General features: G+C 33.9%; 1 protein-coding gene across 3 annotated transcripts in view; it reads left to right on the top strand.

Moving 5' to 3' along the window:
- Positions 1 to 7,382: 7,382 nt before the first annotated feature.
- Positions 7,383 to 20,396, top strand: part of ALKBH8 (alkB homolog 8, tRNA methyltransferase) — a 54,416-nt gene continuing 41,402 nt past the window's right edge. The window contains exons 1-3 of one of the 3 annotated variants that reach the window (XM_051986923.1): positions 7,383 to 7,579; positions 12,937 to 13,072; positions 17,593 to 17,830. In XM_051986923.1, coding sequence (XP_051842883.1) covers positions 7,566 to 7,579; positions 12,937 to 13,072; positions 17,593 to 17,830 — 388 coding nt within the window. In that variant the 5' untranslated portion in view covers positions 7,383 to 7,565. Of the gene's footprint in view, positions 7,580 to 12,765; positions 13,073 to 17,592; positions 17,831 to 20,396 lie in introns of those variants that run through there. The other 2 variants (XM_051986922.1, XM_051986924.1) reach the window with 2 other exon arrangements.

Raw genomic sequence — 20,396 nt, 5'->3', positions numbered from 1 at the left:
AGTAAATATTTAATAAATGCTTGTTGACTTGACTCTCCAGAGATATTAATGATCTTTTAATTGTCACATTTAATGGCCTTTTCTCAGTCATCTTTCTTTTCTTCTCTTCTTTTCTTAACACTGCTGATTATCCTCTTTTTGAATTTTGATGACATCACTCTTTCTTTGTTCTATCATTATATTTATAAAACAATAAAAACTCAGTTTATGATAATTATCATCAACTTTTATATTGCTTTATGGTTTACAGAGAATCTTAAACTAAAAGTTTCTTTGAACCGCAAAACAATAGTGCTATTAAACTCCCATTTTTGAGCTAAAGAACCCATGGGTCAGGAATATTAAATGATCTGCTTTTAGTCCTATAACTAGTAGACCTAAATCTCTGAACTCCAAGTTCATTGAACTTCAGCAGTGAAGTTTACAGAAGATCCAATAATATGATAGTTGACAATATGAAACCAACATTATCACGCATACTTCCATAGTCTCTCAAAAAGGAAAATTAGATGACATCTTAGGAAAATGATCCTTTTATATTATAGTCTGCCTATCTCACCATAGCAACAATCATTTTCGGTCTCCTAACTTCAAGCGATTAAAAAATTCATCTCTGCAACTTTTTAAATGAAGAGCTTTTTTCTTCATTTCTAACTTGGCATATTGTTTCCCTCAAGAAGAGCCCTTTGATCAATGCTAATTAATTATTAATTCCTAGGTCTAATGATATTTATTCACTTGTCAACAGGCTTCTGAGAGATGATGAAAAATAGCACGAAGTGCTAGGTGCTAGTTAACATCTTATTGATTGCATATTCCCTGAACTCACATTTACATATATGTGAAGAAATTATTCTGATTAACTTTATTTCTGACGATGAATAATGGGGAAAATTGCAGAGGTGTGCATTCTGTTCTTGCTCTTTGGGATAAAATATTAACTTTTCCAATAATTTTAAATTGTGCTCATATAGAATCTTGTACCTATCGATCAAAAATTTTATATTTCTCTGTCATTTCCTACTTGGCAACTTGTTTATTATGGTATATCTTCATTTCTGAAAGCCTGTCCTCTTTCCCATTTGTCAAACCTTCACTTTAGTTACCACAGCTTGAATAAGAATCAGAAAGCCTTTGTAAAAAGCAAAATCACTGGGGAGTAGGGAATAGGTAGTGTTAGACCAGTGGTCTTTCTATAACTCTTGTGTGTAGCCAGTGACAACACAACTTCATGATCTCTCTGACTAGATAATTTTACATCTGAACTTTCCCCCCATTTATGCAATTGTGCACTTTTCAATAGTTCACCTGAGAGCACAAATGTAAATTTAGAGCAATCCTTAAATGATCTAAATATAAAATAAGGCATTTAAGTTTGCACTTTTCATTACTTTTTAAAAATAGGTGTTCAGTGAATACTTTAAAAATGAAATTCAGTCATAAAAAAACTACTTTTGAAAGCTGTGTTTTGCCATGTGTCCTGAAAGTCAGAATATCCCTAGTTTTCTCTAAATAGAATCTGGGGGACCAAAATGCTACTACATAATTATTATTCTTATTATTAATAAGAATGTCCTTGAAGCTACCTGGTTTGGCCTCTTCTTTCTACTCAACTCTGGACTCAGTTCAATGTCCATCTATATTGGTATGTCTCATATATTTATACTGTTGGGCAAACTCCATAGAGTGTCCATTCAGATGCATGTTGAAATCTGGGCAGTACGATATTGTTCATCCATTTGGAATTTTCTTTGTGGGTAGTCAAATTAAACTCCCTTTTTCAGAAGACTCTACCATATCTTGGGGCTTGATGCAAGTATAAGCAATTCCACACAATAATAATAGCTAATTATAAAATAGTGACAACAGGTTTTATTTATTATACAATAATAAAAATTGCTTTCATACAATAATAAGAGATTTATAGAGCATTTAAAAATTTGTAAAGCCCTTTATGTACATTATGTCATATGATCTTTACAATGGCTTATGAAATAGGTGCTATTACTTCCATTTTTGCAAATGAAGAAATTTCTGAGAGAGGTTAAATGATAGCCCAGGTTCATCCGAGGCAGAATTCAAAGCTGGTCTCTGACTTTTCTTTTGCTGTTTTTTTTTTTTTTTAAACTTGCTTCTCTCCTATAATTACTGCAGTGGGAATACTTACATCATATAATTTATAAAACCACAAAATTTCCATTGTTCTTTATTACCTGAACATGAATAATGCATCGAGTACTGAAATGTCACCATTTAACATCAAATGGTTTTTACATAATCTATTATTACTGGAGTTTCAAGAAGCCAGCAATCTTAAGAGGCAGCTGCTAAGACATAAGTTTGGAAAGAAAGCTTGGTTCAACTTTGTGATATAATCAGGAGGTGTGAACTTGCATCTAGACAAATAAGTGAAAAGCAGAAAAAAGGGGACTAAAAAAATTCTTAACTAAACTTAAGTAAAGAAAAACAGTAAGTTTTTCCCCCCCTAGGGCAAGTTTAAAGAAGAAAGGTTTAGAAATTAATGAATTAAAGATTCTGAAAATTCTGCAGGGATAAAAAAACCCCAAAATAATAGCACCCCCTTCAAAGCAACAAACAAAAAAACAAACAAATAGAAAATAACCCCATCAACTGAAAGATCAAATTTTGAATGAAAAACAATGACCCCAGAATGACACTTTTCATGGGGGTGATGGTGGAGGGAGGGTTCAATAATTTTTACTTTTCATGACTGAGAAATCTGGGTTATCTTCATTTCTAACTTGGAAATAAAAACTTTTAAAATCTTCAAATGCCTGATTCTTTGGTTCTTTCTTCAGCTTCTTCTCCCTGTTCAAAGAGAATTTTCCATTGGAACACAGGGTTTTGCAAAGATTAATGCTGAACAATTATCAATGCATATCTTTTGAAAATTAAAAAGCTTTAATTAAAAAAAAAAAAAAGAAAACCATAGCTACTCTAAGACAATAATCCAAGATAATTCCAAAAGACCAGTGATGAAAAATTCTATCCACCTCAAGAGAGAACTGATGAACTCTCAATGCAGAAAAAATTCTATTTTTATTGTTTTATTTTGTTTGCAATTTACTTGCAAACTATTGTTGTTTGCATGTTCTTTTGCAGCATGACTAATATGGGAATATGTTTTGTATGATTTTGTATTTATAATTAATATCAACTTGCTTGTCTCCTTAGGGAGGGGGAAAAGGCATGGAAGGAGAGAGAAGTTGGAATATAACAGTTTTTAAAATGTTAAGAATTCTATTTCTTGTTTGATACTGAACTTTCCTCTTGCCACAAAGCCAAAAGGTAATTTTTTTTCCCTTGCTCCTCTAATTTGTTTACATCACTGTTTATACTTAACATATATATTCACTTGAATCTTCTCTTGTGTATAATATAAAGTTCTTATCTAAACCGAGACAGAGAGAGAGAGAGAGAGAGAGAGAGAGAGAGAGAGAGAGAGAGAGAGAGAGAGAGAGAGAGAGAATGAGAATGAGAATTTTCCTCTTCATTCATCTTGTAGGTTTGTCTTTATTTGGAAGGTGATTGGAACTCCTTCTAGTTCTCCATCCCAGGATAAAATTGTGCTTAAAAATGCTTTCCATGAAAGAGTTGGAAAACCTAAAATAAATCTATGATTTCTCCCTTCATCTTCAATATGGGGTTAGTTCCTATTCTCACTTTAGCTTGTAGTTATGGCTACACATTACATTCCTAGAGCCAGTCTAGGCAGTTATAAATTCAGACATTTATTGGAAGCTTTAGTATTGTTTTGTTCAACATTTTGTCCTTCTCATTTTCAAAATTCAACTTTTCAAAGCCTGAGGCTCAGGTAAAGAAAGACAATTTGATTTTCTTGCTACTTTTGAAAAAACACAATCATACAGTCTTCTTAGTCTTTTTTATCCTTGTCATTAAGATTTTTCATCTTTTTATTTATCTCATTAGCAGTGAGGAGAGCATCATGTTAAAGCTAAAATATCATAAACTTATGTCATCCATTGCTTTTCCTGATAAAGATAAGCCAAAATATGGGATTTGGACTTTGGTTAAATTATGAATAATTGATAGAGTCTGGGACTTCAAATGTTGTATCACCTGATCTGTTATACTACATATAGAATCTTATTAAGAACAGTGCAGCTAGATACATGGATCTGGAGTCAAGAATACTCATCTTCCTGAGTTCAAATCTAGACTCAGACACTTAATACCTATGTGAACCTCAGCAATCCATCTAACCTATTTCCCTCAGTTTCCTCATTCTAAAATGAACTGGAAAAGGGCATGGCAAACTACTGCAGTGTCTTTGTCAAGAAAACCCCAAATGAAGTCATGAAAAGACAGATGTGACTGAACAGCAAGAAAATGTATTGAATACTTGAGTGATTTTGGACCTTTGTGGAAGATCTAAAGATTAGGAGGCTATGGAAATAATCCAACAAAGATTGATAAGAGAATTATCCAACCATTAGCATAGAGCCTGGCACATAGTAGGCACTTAAATGTTTAATGAATCTCAATAGGAATCAACTTTTATTTGTCCTAAGAATTTGGAGTCAGAGGATCTGGGTGCTGTTCCTGACTGCTCATTAATACCTTTGTGACCTTGGAGACCTTCCTCACCTTGAGGAAACTTCAGTTTCCTCATTTTTAGATAATTTCTAAGGATTCTTCTGACCCTAAGTCCTATGAAATGAATCAGATGACCAGAATTTATATCTCAATTTTCTGTGTTATTACTTATGTGACTTTGAGGGAGTTACTTAACTTTGAGGACCCTCAATTTTCTCATCCAAAAAAAGGGGATTAGGGAAGATGACCTTTAAAGTCCCTGCCAGCCCTAAACTTACTATCTTATTAAGATACCAAAAATCCATGTGGTTCACAGTACATGTTAGCTTGTTCATGTGCACCCTCTGCTGGAAAGGCAGTGTTAGTACTCCTGGATATAGTTTAGCTTTTGGAAAAAATTGATTAAAAAATTAATGCTATCATAAGATAACAATGGCAGGCCTAGAATCCTAGGGATCATTTAGTCCATTCTCTTTTTTTTAAAGATTCTTTTGTATTACTGTGGACTGGATAGACATCAACAAAGAGCAACATTTCCACATTTAAAGAACAAAAAAAAATCGTATGAAAAATTCATACCTACAAATGTTTTCATTACCTACAAAACACACACACATACACATACCACTGAAAATGGAAGTTCTACTGTGTTCAAAAGATTATAAAGGCATTCCCTTTGATCTCACTACTGGGTCTGTATCCCAATCATATAAGAGGGAAAAGAAACATAAAAATGTTTGTAGTAACCCTTTTGTAGTGGCAAGGAATTGAAATTGAGTAGATGTCCATCAGCTGGGAAATGGCTGGATAAGTTATGGTATATGAATATAATGGAATATTATTGTTCTATAAGAAATGGTGAGCAGGCTGATTTCAGAAAAGCTTGGAAAGACATGAACTAATACTGAGTGAAGAGAGCAGATACAGGAGAACATTCAACATAGTAACAAGATTATATAATGATCAATTGTTATGGATTTGGCTCTTCTCAACAAAGTGGTAATTCAAGGCGATTCTATAGATTTGGGATGGAAAATGCTATCCCCATTCAGAGAGAGAAATATGAAGACTGAATATGCATCAAAACATGGTATTTTCATCTTTTTATTTGTTTTTTTTCTTTATTATAGTTCTTTCCCTGTTGGTCTAATTTTTCTTGCATGACATTTCAAATATAGAAATATTCTTTTCAAAAGAAAATGGTAGTTCTAACTGACTTTGTCTGCATTCTTTATTAAACTTCCTTCTACTTTTTTATGAGAAATTTTGTTTCAATGATTCTTTTTTCTTTTCTTTCTTCCTTTCTTCCTCCTTTCCTTCTTGACTGCCTTCCTGTCTTCTTTCCTGCCATCTTGCTTCCTTTCCTCCCTTCTGCCTTCCTTTCACATCACTATTACTGCCCCTACTTTACTCCTATATCTTCCTTTCCTGAAAAAGCCCTTCATGGTAACAAATGAATATAATCAATTCCCATAAAGAAATGGGAAGCATTCTTCATCTTTAATCTTCTGGAATCATGATTGACCATTGCATTGATTGTGGTTCTTATGAACCCAGTTAGAATACATGTAATGGAAAGGAAAAGCATTTCTGAAGCACCAAATATGTGAGCTTTTTGTCTCAAGCCTGGGAACCCCTTTCAGATCTATAAAAAGTTTGGGAGGAATGATGAAGCATAAACACACAAAAAGTTAATCCTTTATGAGGATATGAGCTATAGGTACACATCAAGACATACTTTTTTAGATATGCGAAATAATATATAGGGATTTTTTTTTTTTTTGGATTATCTTCATTTGTTACCATGAAGGGCTTTTTCAGGAAGGGAAACTATAGGGGTAAAGTAGGGGCAGTAATAGTGATGTGAAAGTAAGGCAGAAGAGAGGAAAGGAAGCAAGATGGCAAGAAAGAAGACAGGAAGGCAGGCAGGAAGGAAAGGAGTAACATAAAAAATTAAAGAAATTATTTGCTCAAATGTAACACAGAAAAAAGATTTTAAAAAAAGATATAGGATTTGCATAATGTTTCAAGGTTTACAAAATGCTTTGTGTATGTTATCTTATCCAATCATAACAACCACCCTAGGAAGGAGATAGTAATTTATCCCCATCTTACTGATGAGGAAACTGAGGCAAACAGGATCCCTGACACTTTAGCCTATGAATCTGAGATCCCAGGCTAGAGTAAGAAAAATGGGCTTTTAGAAACCTCGTCCCAGAAAACGAGGCCAGATAAGGGTGAAAATGTGAAAATACAGCCAGAAAAGACTTATATGAACTGATACAAAGTGAAATAAGCAGAATCAGAACATTGTACATAGTAGCTGAAAAACTGGAACAAGAATCAACCGTGAATGACTTAGCTATTTTCTATCAAGACAATGATTCAGGACAGTTCTACAGGAACCATGATGAAAAATACTACGTATCTCCAGAGATAGAAAACTGATTAACTCCAATTACAAACTGAAGCAGGCTTTCTTACCTTAATTTTTCTTGCTTTATTTTTTTTTTAACGTGACTAATATGGAAATGTTTTACATGATTTCAAATGTATGATTAATATCAAAATTGCTTGACTCCTCAATGAGTGAGCGAGGGGCCGTAGGAATGGAGAGAAACATTTTTTTTAAATGAATGTTAAAATAAAGTATACAGATTAAAAAAAAATTTTTTTTAAGTGGGTAAGACAAATGGTCATCTGTCACAAAAGGAAATATTCCCTCCCCCATCCCCTCCATCCAGTTTCTTTCCTTTCCTCACCTCCAGGGAAAAATTTCAAATATAGCCAACGAATAAAAACTATTATGAAAGGCGCAAATGCTGCCACAGAGCAGCAATTTAGAAACCATGGACTCTGGTCAGCAAGGGGTTAACTGGGTGGGGTAAGTGAGGCTGTTCTATGTTTAGGCTGGAGAAGAAAGGACTGTGGGACTTGTAGTCGTAGTCCCGCGGGCTGATGGGAAATGGAGTGCCGCTTTTTCCAACATGGCTGCCCCCAGGTAAGGCGTCGTGGGCAACTAGGAGGCTGGTGGGAAAGGGGTTGTTGGGGCTGCCGAGGTCAGGGGAGCGGCCGCAGCTCTCACTAAAGGAAAGCCAAGTCACGGCCTCCAAGTGGCTCCGCCTGCTTCTGCTCCCTTTTGCCCCACACTGGGCAGCCCTGGAGTCCACCTCGGAGGGATCCTAGCGCTGACTCCCAGGCCTGCGCTCTCGTGTGCGTTGTGTACTCGGGGGGCCTGCGTGATGCCCTGTGCGGTGTCTGCGCTTGCGTGTGCCCTTGGCGTTTGTGTGGTGCGTTCATTTGTCCGGACCGCGTTTGTATTTGTCCGCTTCTCGTGCTTACCTTATTTTCAGCTGATCCTATATATACCTTAGTTGTTTTCTTAGAATGTGAGCTCCTCTAGGGCAGCCCTAGAGCTGGATCCTTTCCTTGTATGTTCAGCCCTCAGCACAGAGCCCGACACATGATAGGCGCTTAATAAATGTTGATTTACTGATTGACAGTCTTCCAGGCAATGGCGTCTCTCAACTTTTGGTTTCCTCAGGTGGAGCTTCCAATTTCAAGGCTTAAGTCCAAAGAAATAGTTTGGAGTACATATATTTTGGGTGTCTGGATTTGATCGTGGTGATTTCTTTTCTGTCTCATGCATTTAAATTAGCGACGCGACACACCCGCGCTACTGAGGGCTTCTCCTGAAGCCTTTTCAAATGGCTCATTCCCCGCATTTTACAACTGAGGAAACTGAGTCTCACAAGTTAAGACTTATTCCTAAAATCACAGGAATCAGAGCTGAGATTGGAAGCCAGATAGTGTTGGACTTCTTGAAAGTTGCCCTCTGTGAATTATTAATTTTTAATTCTTAGAGACTGTTGTATTTTATTTTTTACTCCACTTTTCATTACCTCCTTGTGCATCAGAGGAAGAAGTAATCATAATAGCAAAATATCATGGAAACCAAGGGAGAGGAGGATGGTTCATAGTGCCAAAAGGTATAGAAAGACCAAGAGACCCATTTATTTTTCTTTCAAGAAGTTCATCAATCTTTTGCACCATCATAATTATGGAGATATATGTGGAAGAATTGCACATGTTTAACATATATTGGGTTAATTGCTATCTAGAAGAGGGGGTGAGGGGAGGGGAGGGAGAAAAAATTTCAAATGAAAGTTTTGCAAGGGTGAATGTTGAAAATTACGCATATGTTTTGAAAATAAAAAGCTTTAATTAAAAAAAAGTTCATCAGTAACTTTTTTTACTGATTCTAGCCAGTTTTCTTTGCCAGATTCTAATGACATTTCCTATCTTTTCCTTTCACTCTCCAAATAGTAATTCATCTGTTGTTCCTTTTCTTGTAGTCCCACTAAGAACCCGGTGCTTGGCTGAAATAGGTTTAAGATTATAGTTAGATTGAGTAGTAGTCGGGAGAAGGCTTTTTTTTTTTTTTTTTTTTTTAAGAATAGGTAGATCTCGGCATATTTGTAGAGCAAGGATAGGGTGTAGATGAAAGGAATGGACTTGAATGGTCAGATGGTGTGGTTAACTTTGGGCAGGAGGAAGGAGACGTATCTCTTTTTCCAATACCAGAGGGAATAATAAGTTCAATTGTTAGTGACTGTTCACAGTTAGAATCTGATGATCATTGAGGAATGAAGAAAAGGTATACCTGAAATTAAATAAGAATTGGGGAAAAATATGATTCTATGTAATAGAAATAACTTGCAGAAAATACAACTTTTTGCATTAACTGAAATTATATTGTATCAATGTAGATTAAGAAAGTTTATGTCATATATGATCCTAAGGCTCCACCTGCTGGAAAGAGATTGCTAACTCAAAATTTAAACTTATCCAGAACATTTCCTACCACTCCTTATCAGTCTTCAAACATTGATTCTTGTGCTATTCCTTTTATTCCTTCTATTTTAGTAAAGATTCTGTACTTGAAGCAGATTTAAGTAAAATCCAGTAGGACTTAAGTACCAAGCTAAGGATTTGGATTTGGATGATGAAAGCAACTAAAAAGTATTGAGCAGTGGCATGAAGTGATCAGAGTGGTGCTTAGAAGGATTAAAATTGACCATGATATGTATAATGGAGAGATTGAAAGAAGAGAGAATAGGGAGGAGACTTTTACAAGAGGTAATGAGTGCCTTGTGTACAGTGGTTGGAATGGCAATGGAAATTGATCTGTTATATTTTGGGAGTGGAACTGTGCTGATAAGGTTACTTTTGTGTGGACAGTAAGGGAAAAGAATCAGATATCACTGAGATTTTAAGTCCTATTGACTCTGAGAAAGAAATAGAAAACTAAAATGAACATTTAAAAAACTCTTAGTAATTTCCATTTCATGTTAAATTCTTTGGATGGAAAATCACAGATATGAATAACTAGTAGAGGAAAAATATCTAACTTCATGACTTCAAGAATAGTTTCTTAAAGCTTTTAGATTCCATCAGAAAACCATCACTTTGTGACATGCTTCCTTTATCTCTAATAGAGGAAGCTGGTACTGAAGTCACTCCTGAAGTCAGGAAGACTCATCTTCTTGAGTTCAAGTCTGGTTTCAGGCACTTACTAGCTACATGAGTAACTCATTCTTAGCCCTGTTTGCTGTTTCTTTATCTGTATGTCAAGGCAGAGAAAGAATGGCAAAGCACTCCACTGTCTTTTGTCAAGAAAATCCCAGATGAGGTCATGAGTTAGACATGAGTGAAATGACTGAATAACATCTCTTATAATGTGCCTTATCTCTTTGTTTCCTTTTTTTGTGTACCTTGTACAAATAGAAGTCAACAATAGCAAGCTTTTGGATAATTCTTTAAGATTTACAAACTAATAACCAAGTCATTTAACCAAGTAGGCACTTAATAAATATTTATTAAAGAAAGGAAGAAAATCAAGTCTATTTTAAAGACAATCAAAGAAACAGTTGAAATATTTATACGGAACTTCTTCAATATTACAATGGAGTTCTAATTTTATTTCTAATACGGACAGGCACATATCATAATTCATGTATGCTTTTGATTTGGTATGAATCTATTCTTTTCCTTCTGTTTACAGAGGAGACACTCAATTAGATGACTTCCTCTAAATTATTTTCTATTTCATCAGTCTGATTTAAGAACTCTCATTGTCTGTTTTCCCTTGATCTTTCCATATAACCTCTCCAATTTTCTCTTTTCAGTCGTATGCTTTCTTGATGCTATTCCTTGTACCAGATAGGTCAGTATGCTGCCACTGGGATATGTTTTTAATCTAAGTTTGACATTTCTGCCTGAAGCTACTTCTATATGGTTCATCATTTAGTTCACTTTCTGTGCATATATTAAGGATGTGCAAAATTCCTTGATAAATGCAAACATAAATGAAACAATTCCCTCTTCTTGGGGAAGACATGGAGAATTGTGGTGTAGAATATTGCATATGCTATCAGACCCATTTGTTTTGTTGGTTGATTTTAATCAACTTTTTTCTTTGTTATAAGGGAGAATTGAGAAACAACATGGCTAGGTGGATAGAGCTGACCTTTAATTCAGGAATACCTGGATTCAAGTTCTTCCTCTAATACATTTTGAATGTGACTCTCTGGGCAGATCATTTAACTTCTCAGTGCCTAAGATCTTAAGGGGGTTGGAGTACTGATTTTAATGAGTTTTTCATGAGGGGTGCCCTATGTTTTGAAAGTGCTTAGCCAGTGAAAATAGAAAAGTTAAAGGATGGAGAAGATCGTTAATGGATATAATTATGGTATAAATAACAAAAGATACCCAATAAAAATTTCTAAAAAGCTATCACAAAGAATTAACTATGTTCAGTGACCCTCAGATTATTAAAGTCAACTGAAGTAGGAAACAGAAATATATGTTCACCAAAGGTGTTTACCCTTCTATATAAGTTGTGCTCTATTACTTCTAAGGAAGAGAGTATGTTATGGTCCTCTATATACTTTTATTTGCCATTTTATTGTCTTGATTACATCAGCTTAAGAATCCTTATCAGTGAGATCAGTGATTCTCAAAAGAGATTAATATAGCAATTCATACAGGAAGAACTAAAAGGATGATTTGTTATTCAGACTATAACTCAGTAGCATGGGGTCCATTGAGTTTGTATTTACTCACTTGCCTGTGTATCTTTCTATTTACATTTTTGTTATACCTGGCGTTTATATAGCATTTTAAGGTTCACAAAGTACTTGACAAATATCTCATTTTATTCTCAATAACCCTGGGAGGTAAGTACTAGCATTACCCTATTTTATAGATGAGGAAACTGAGACTGATTGTTACTGAGGTCATATATCTAGTAAGAGTACAAAGCCAGAAATGAACTCAGACTCTCCTAATCTCACATCTTGAATTCTACTCATTGCACCACCTCACTGCCTCAAATCATTTTACATGTTGTCTAGGTCAGGACTTCTTAAACTTTTTGCACTTGCAACACTTTTTCACCTGATAAATTTTTATATGATCCCAGGTAAATAGGTTATAAAAAAGGTATACAAATCAAACATCTCATAATAAATCATATTAGAAGCTGGGGCTCTAAGCATTTGATAGTCATAATATATATTGTTTTCTTCTCTCTGCTTATTTCACTGTGCATTATTAATTCATGTGGATCTTTCCATGTTTCTTTGTACTTATCATACTCATAGTTTTTTATAGCACAGGAATATTCCAGTATAATCTTGTATTGTCATGTGCTCAGCCATCCCCCAATTTACTTCCCCTTCCCCTTCCCCCCCTCTGTTTCTTTGCTACCACACACACACACACACACACACACACACACACACACACAAATTTGAACACATATGTCTTCTTGTCAATATTGTGCGATTGGGAGTATCAATCTGAATTCTAAGGAATCTGAGGAGCCCAGGGAGCAGTGGACTCATGGATGGAAGGTGCAAGGTATCATGCAAAAAAGCATTTTTAAAAACTGTGCTTTGAAAAGATTTGATGGAAAATGTTTTCCACTTCTAGAGAAAGAACTGATAAGAATCTAAATGCAGATTGATCTGTGCTGTTTTGACTTTCTTTCTTTTTTTGGTAGTTTTTTTTTTCCTTTTGCAAACTGTACTTTTTTAATATACTGTTTCTTCTTTTATAATATGAATAATATGGAAATGTTTTTCAGATTGCATATATGTAAAACCTACATCAAATTGCTTATTGCTTTAGGGAGGGAGGAGGAAATGAAGGGAGGGAGAAAATTTGGAACTCAAAATTTTATTTAAAAAAAGAATGTTGTAAACTGTCTATGTGTAATTGGAAAAATAAAATAATGTTAAAGAAGGAAAAAAAACAGTGTTTTGAAGATAAATATTCTTCTATATTTTTCTGCAGTGCTAGTATGGACAACAATAACCCCAATCATCCAAAACTTAGTAAAACTGAGAAGAAATTCTTGAGGAAACAAACCAAAGCCAGACACACATTGCTGAGACACGAAGGCATCGCAAGTGTATCCCATGCCACCGAGGTGACTCAAAACTGTTAATGTCACTTAATTGTAAATGCAATTGTCATTCTACTTTCAAATATTAATGCATATTAATAGCCTCTTTAATGAAGTAGGTTTGAGAAAATGTCTTTCCTCACTGACACTTTAGGTTATTTAACATTCTGCTTTGGGATCATATCATAATCATATATAATTATGTAATTATATTTAATCCAGCCTTATGAATTCCCATTGCTTTTGTTGGGTAGCTGAAGGAAGTTTATGTTTTAGGAGATGATATCACTTAGGGGTCTAGAGAAAGCTTGAATTTTAGTTTCCACTCTGTTACTTTAAGTTATGAGGGGGTTAACCAACTGATGTTTCTGAACCTCAGTTTTCTTATCTATAAAATGGAAATATCTGTCTATCCTTTCTATTTCACATGAATATTGTGAAGATCAAGAGAAACAGCGGATAACTGATAATAATTCATGGGATATAGTGCTTAATAGTTGCAGAATATTTTCCAACAACTGGGTGAGGTAGATGATGTAGTTATTTAAAAATTTTTTTTTGAGTGATATAATTGTTATTAGCCTCATTTTATGCATTGTGAAATGGAAGCTTTGTGAGAGTGTAACTGATAAATGACTGAATTGGGTTTTGAACTGTGATCTCCTGACTCCAGTGCTAAAAATATTTCTATTTTGCTATGTTACCTCAGAAGAATTACAAATATAATGTATTATTATTATTTTTAATTACTTCAGTTTTAGTCCATTGTGAGTCATAGTGTGGAAATTCCCTGATGAATTTGAAACAATATGAAAAAAAATTAGAACAATAAAAATATGAGTAGAAAATATGGTTGACATTATTTGTTGAGAGACACTATTTGGCAAAGAGATCTAGCATAGAAACTGAATATTGATGATGGAGGAATTTAAAGGAAATTTCTGATTAAGATGATAGAAATGTAATGAAAAATTAAGTGACTTTTAAATAAAGAATTAGTGCCTAAGTATATTTGAGGCAATTATGTTAAATGAAGTGATATTCAAAGAAGTTCAAAGATATTTAGCCATTTGCCCTCAGCTTCCACCAATGGCACTATTTGTTCCTCCTGAGGTTACTGCGAGGTAAGAAAAGGCTTAAATGGATATCCTACCTGGTACAGGATCTTCTGATTGCTGCAGAGCCATACTTTTTATTTTTTCTACACAAGAAACATTCAATATAATAGTAAAAAAAAAAGGGATGGGAAGGAAGAGATTAAGAGATTCTTAAACTATATTTAAGATTTGTTTGGCTTTATCAGCCATGATCAAACCACAGGTGACACCTGAAGAGTGAGGTTACAGTGAACCTCTTATTTTATGTTTGAGGCTTTTCTGTAATAAGCACACTATACTCCAATTCCTCTGGTTTTTCTTGTATGATTGCTTTTTTTTTTTTTTTTTTAACAAGTTCTTAGCATTTAATAGATTTCTCTTCAACTTTTTGGCTTAAGGATCATGACAAAACAAGAATTTATAGAACTGATCTTCTGCATGCTTTTGACTCATAGAGGGAAAACAAAACAAAACTTATTTATCTTTTATCTGGCTTAAAAAAATGAATGTTTTGGATATTAAAAAAAACAAACAAATGTCATTTTAGTACATTTTAACAAAGATGCATATGTTGTGAAAAAGGTATTTTTCAAATGTTAACTTTATTATATGATTTGGCTCATAGGATCATTAACTAGGAGAAATTAGAAAGGTCATTTGTTCCAATTCCACATTATTTTACAGATAATGAAAATTAGTCCTAAAATGGCTAATTGGATCACTCATGATCATCCACATAGTAAGTGACAGAGCTGAGTTTTGAACATAGATCTCATAGATCTTTTAACTTTTAAATCATTGCTCTAACTTCTGGACTAATTTCTAGATGATTTAGAGAAGACCCTTAATGGAAATTAGTGGTTTGCAAAACGTCTTTTGAGAATGTCTGTCCTAGAAATAAGAGAAATACTATGAACATGTTAGGTACTCCATAAGTATTTTGTGGTCGGGAGAAAAATCATTCATGCTCTCCAGTTTTTTTTTTTTTTTTTTAATAGCTTTTTATTTACAAGATATATGCCTGGGTAATTTTTCAGCATTGTCAATTGCAAAACCTTTTGTTCCAACTTTTCCCCTCCTTCCTCCCACCCCTCTCCCAGATGGCAGATTGACCAATACATGTTAAATATGTTAAAGTATATGTTAAATAGAATATATGTATACATGTCCATATAGTTATTTTGCTGTACAAAAAGAATCGGACTTTAAAATAGTGTACAATTAACCTGTGAAGGAAATAAAAAATGCAGGTGGACAAAAATAGAGGGATTGGGAATCCCTGGTTCATAGTCATCTCCCAGAGTTCTTTTGCTGGGTGTAGCTGGTTCAATTCATATCTGCTCTATTGGAACTGATTTGGTTCATCAGATTGTTGAAGAGGGCCACGTCCATCAGAACTGATCATTATATAGTATTGTTGTTGAAGTATATAATAATCTCCTGGTCCTGCTCATTTCACTCAGCATCAGCTCATGTAAGTCTCTCCAGGCCTTTCTGAAATCATCCTGTTGGTCATTTCTTACAGAACAGTAATATTCTATAATATTCATATGCCACAGTTTATTCAGCCATTCTCCAATTGATGGGCATCTTTTCAGTTTCCAGTTTCTGGCCACTACATAGAGGGCTGCCACAAACATTCTTCATGCTCTCCAGTTTTAAACCAGATTTTCTGAATTTTAAAAAAGATTGTATTTTCAGAAAAATAATAAATATTTTGAAATTATATCTGAAAAATACATTTAGATGTTAATTTCATAATTAAAGATGAAAGAATGGCTAATGTTGATGAGAATGCCATCCTTTGGCTACATTTCAAGGTTAAAGTTAAGTTTGTCAAAGTAAAATGTAGGACAATAATGTTACTTGAAGCATTAGTATGAAATCTCCAGCTAACACCTAAAAAAAAAAGTGACAAAAGAGGAAGAAGAGAAGAGAAAAAAGAAGCTCTCTTCATTCCAGCCTTGTTCCTTTTTTTCTTGCTTACTTTATTTGTCTTTTTTTTTCTCCCAAAGGGAATAGTTTGAGTCCCTGGTAATCATTAGCTGTTCAAACTTTGAGAGTGTATTTGTCTTCGTGCTCATCTGCCTATCTATTTATCAATCTCTTGTCTCCATCTCTTTTTTTCACTTTCTCTATCTGTTTATGTGTGTCTGTCTTTGTCTCTCTCTCTCTCTCTCTTTTTCTGTCTGTCTGTCTCTCTCTCTCTCTCTGACACACACACACACACACACACACACACACACACACACACACACACACAGAGTTTGCTCTTAAAACTAGTCTGAAATTCATACTGTTGTTTGTCCTATAGTGCAGTCTTATAATAACTATCTTATAAGATCCTTTTGGCAGGTCATAGACTAAACTTCCTTTATTAATGAAGTCCAGAAAGGACCCATATTAGAAATAAGAAATTGAATTCTAACATGTTTATTATTAGTATAGCAAGATTCCTCTGTGAGAGAGAGTTAGGGGGTAGAGAACATGCAGTGGTCAGCCTTGAGAGATTATCTAATTTACTTTTGTTATCATCAAGTTTTATTCTTCAAAACTTATGTGGCCGAGACCTATATTTCCCTACTTTTTGTTTGTTTGTTTGTGTAAATCTGGTGAATCCCAAACTAATCTTATCCTTGGTGAGAGGGTTATTTTTGCTGTTTTTTCAATATTTTCTGAAGTAGTAAATGACAAAGTAAAGGTTATGTGTGATCTAGACCAGAAAGCAGATTCTTCTTTCATCTAGGATTTTGGCTGTGAGACCAAAAGGATGTGCATCATAAGAAAAATGTAAAGAAGAGAAAAAATATTTCCCTGAATAAAGTTTAGTACAAAGCAGCAAAAAAAAAAAAAAAAAATTAAAAAATCACATTTGCTAAAAGTTCTGTGCCAACTGGATGATGTATATCACTTATAGAAAACTTTGAAAGGGATTTTGTGTGGTAATACATTGGCTACTTTAGCTAGCCTGATGTTGAATAAATTTTTACATGCTTATTTTATTTTAGGTTTTTTACATTTTTTATATGTAAATTTTATATTGTAAATAGAACCTATAAGTAATGCTGTACAGTTTTAAAAAGCTCTATTCTTGACAATAATGTAAAATAATTGTATTAGAATGCTCATGTGATTACATTAAATTTTTATATATTATTCAATAAGCAAGATCTATATTTTAACTTTGGCCTGATATGTATGTTTTATTTTTGCAAAACCAACATATATAATAAGTTGGCATATAGATACAATGTATCAAATTAACTATATTTTGGGCTTTTTGTATAAGATTATTAAACTAGCTAATCATTGAATTAATTATAAAATGATGCTCATTTTTTCTTCCTGGCATTGTTGTATTAGTAAAATACTCTTTTAGGAGAAGCAAATAAGTTTTGATTGCTAATGCCACTTCTTTCATTTTTTGTTTTGTTTTGCTTTAATTAGAGCCTGGTCATTGCTAATGGAGGTTTGGGTAATGGTGTGTCTAGGACCCAGCTTCTTAGGGTTTTAGAGAGATGTGGATCGGTGGAAGCTCTCTTAATGCCACCTAACAAACCCTACTCCTTTGTAAGATATAGGACCAAAGAAGAATCTAAAAGAGCCTATGCAACCCTCAATGGAAAGGAAATGGTGGATGACTTGGGACAAAATATCACTCTGTACTTAAACTTTGTGGAAAAAGGTATTTTATTTGTTTGTCCTCTTAAAACAGTTCTTGATTTTGCTTTGTTTTCATGTTTCTTTTTAAAAATTGGGACTTTAGAGCTTATAAGAAGATTAGTTAAATAATAGGCCTAGTTGGCCTTTGGTGAGCTAGGTGGCCCAGTGGATAGTATAGTGTATTTAGGCCTGATACACTTTAGGCCTAAAGTTTTCTTCTTGAATTCATATCTTCACACAATTACTAGTTGGGTGACCTTAGGCAAATCATTTCTCCCTATTTGCCTCTCTTCCCTCACATAATAAAATGAACTAGAGAAGGCAGTGACAGACCACTCCAGTATCTTGCCAAAAAAAAAAAAAAAGCCCAAAATAGGGTCATGAAAAGTCGGACACAACTGAAATGACTGAACAACAATTAGTGTTTGAGTCTATGGAAAGCACACTTATGTCCATTTTGTATATATTGATTTGTCATGGGTTGCATTGCACCTTTTTTTTGTACAGATCAACAGAAGTCATGTTGAAATTCAGGTTCATTGTTGAGGATCACTTTCCATGATCATCTGCTTAAAATTGGGAAATGGAAGAAATTCTATATTTACTTGTTCTCCCAGGGAAGAATTTAATATGTCAAATTTACATTGCTTCAAAATGTGTTTCAAAATGAAACTTTAAATGATAATTTTTAAAGACTATTTTTGTGTTTTAAAAAATATATTGTGTTTCATCTCTGCCTAATTGCAAAATTTATCCAGTTTTAAATCTGTGGCCTAAACTTAGATTTTTCCTCCATATCCTTGATTAGAATATGCCTGAGTTTTTATATGCCTCTAACCAATTTTTAAAAATTAAAGTTAGGAAACAAGTTTTCATTAGAAAGCAAAATATTGTTCCTGTCATTTCCTTTCACTTTTTCTTTCTTCTTGATTAAGGACACTTATAAAAAGTAGCCTGGAATAAGTGAATTTAGAAAGTTTTTTTTTCCCTGAAATGCAATAATAGAATCTGTCAAATTTCCAGAACTTCTGCACTCACATTTATAAACTTGTGACTTTGTGAATGAGAACAGGATAAAATCAGAATTATTTTGGTACTTGTCAGTAGTGAATACTCACTGAAGTACAAATTCAGAAAAAGTGTTTTAACTTTTTCTACTATTTCAGAGAGAAATGTAAGCATATAATTGATTTATAGTTTGTTCAAAGAATACTAAGCACAATTTTATCTTTAAACTGAAGCCATTTCCAAGGTTTTATCTATATGTCCTTTGTATAACATATTGCAGCATTTAAATTAATGAATTTGTGTTGATAAAGTGCAATGAAATCCTATTAAAGCTTATAACTTATGTAGCTTACATTTCTATAGCATTTTATCTTCCCAAAGTACTTTCCATATGTTTATTTCAGTACAACAGCAAGCATTTATTAAGCATGTACTCTATGTAAGACTGTTCTATACCCTAGGGATATAAAGACAAAGCAAGGAATGGAGTGCCCCTAAAAATGTTTGTAATTCTATTGAAAGGTAGAACATTTACACAAAAATGTAAATAAAAGGCAACTTGAGGAGGGAAAGGAGTATAAGAGTCCTAGCAACTGTGGGTCCTAGGAAAACATCTCATTTCTATACTCATAAACCCTAATGAGGTACACAGTGCTAGCATTTGCCCTGCTCTTAAGATGAGGAAACAGACTTAAAGGAGTTAAGTGACATGCCCAAACTCATATAACGATGAAGAAGATGATGATAATGATATTAGCTGCCATTTATACGGGGCTTTACAGTATTTCAGGTATTTTATCTCATTTGATCTTCATAAAAATCTTGTAAAGTATGTACTATTATCCTCATTTTTATAGATAAGGAAATTGCAGAGAAGTTTAATAACTTTCCTAGAGTTACACAACTAGTAAGGGTCTGAGGCAGGAACTGAACTCAAGCCTTCCTAACATCAAGTTTTACACTCTTTCCACTATGCATTCTCATTATTGTAAGCAACAGCTGCACTGGAATCTAGGTCTCCTGGTCCAGAGTCTACTGCTCTTTGCACTGTACTATATTTTGAATGCATGTATTTAAATATACCACATGCTGTCTAGCAGACATTTTTTTGGTTCCCTAATACTTTTAAAGGACAGTTAGATAGTGCCTTAGAGAGAGTGCCAGGCCTGAAGTCAGGAAGACTCAGGAAAGGTCAAAGAAAACCCCAAATGGGATCACAAAGAGTTGGACATGGCTGAAAAACAACTGAACAACAAACAATACTTTTAAGCATGGGTTTCCCTGTACCTGTTTATTGCGCCTATATTCTAATCAGTTATCCCTTCAGAATTGCAGTTACATTTGAAGCCATTTGAAGGATAGTATAGAAAACTTCTCTTCTGATAGTGTCATTTTCTTTAAGAAAAGTTTATTAGTTTTCATCTTTTGTAGTTGATTATAACCTAGTATCTAGTGTTCTAGAAGAAGTAAGTGTACATTAAAACTCCAGTATGAAATGATTAGAGAGTACTTTGATATTTGTGTTAGAATGGCATATTATTAGGCATTTCAAAAATTTCATAAACATTATTTCTTAGGTG

Source organism: Antechinus flavipes, chromosome 3 (assembly GCF_016432865.1).
Source record: "Antechinus flavipes isolate AdamAnt ecotype Samford, QLD, Australia chromosome 3, AdamAnt_v2, whole genome shotgun sequence".
Lineage (NCBI taxonomy): Eukaryota > Metazoa > Chordata > Mammalia > Dasyuromorphia > Dasyuridae > Antechinus > Antechinus flavipes.
The sequence above is the reverse complement of the archived record's forward strand: the minus strand, read 5'-3'. Positions and strand labels throughout refer to the sequence as shown.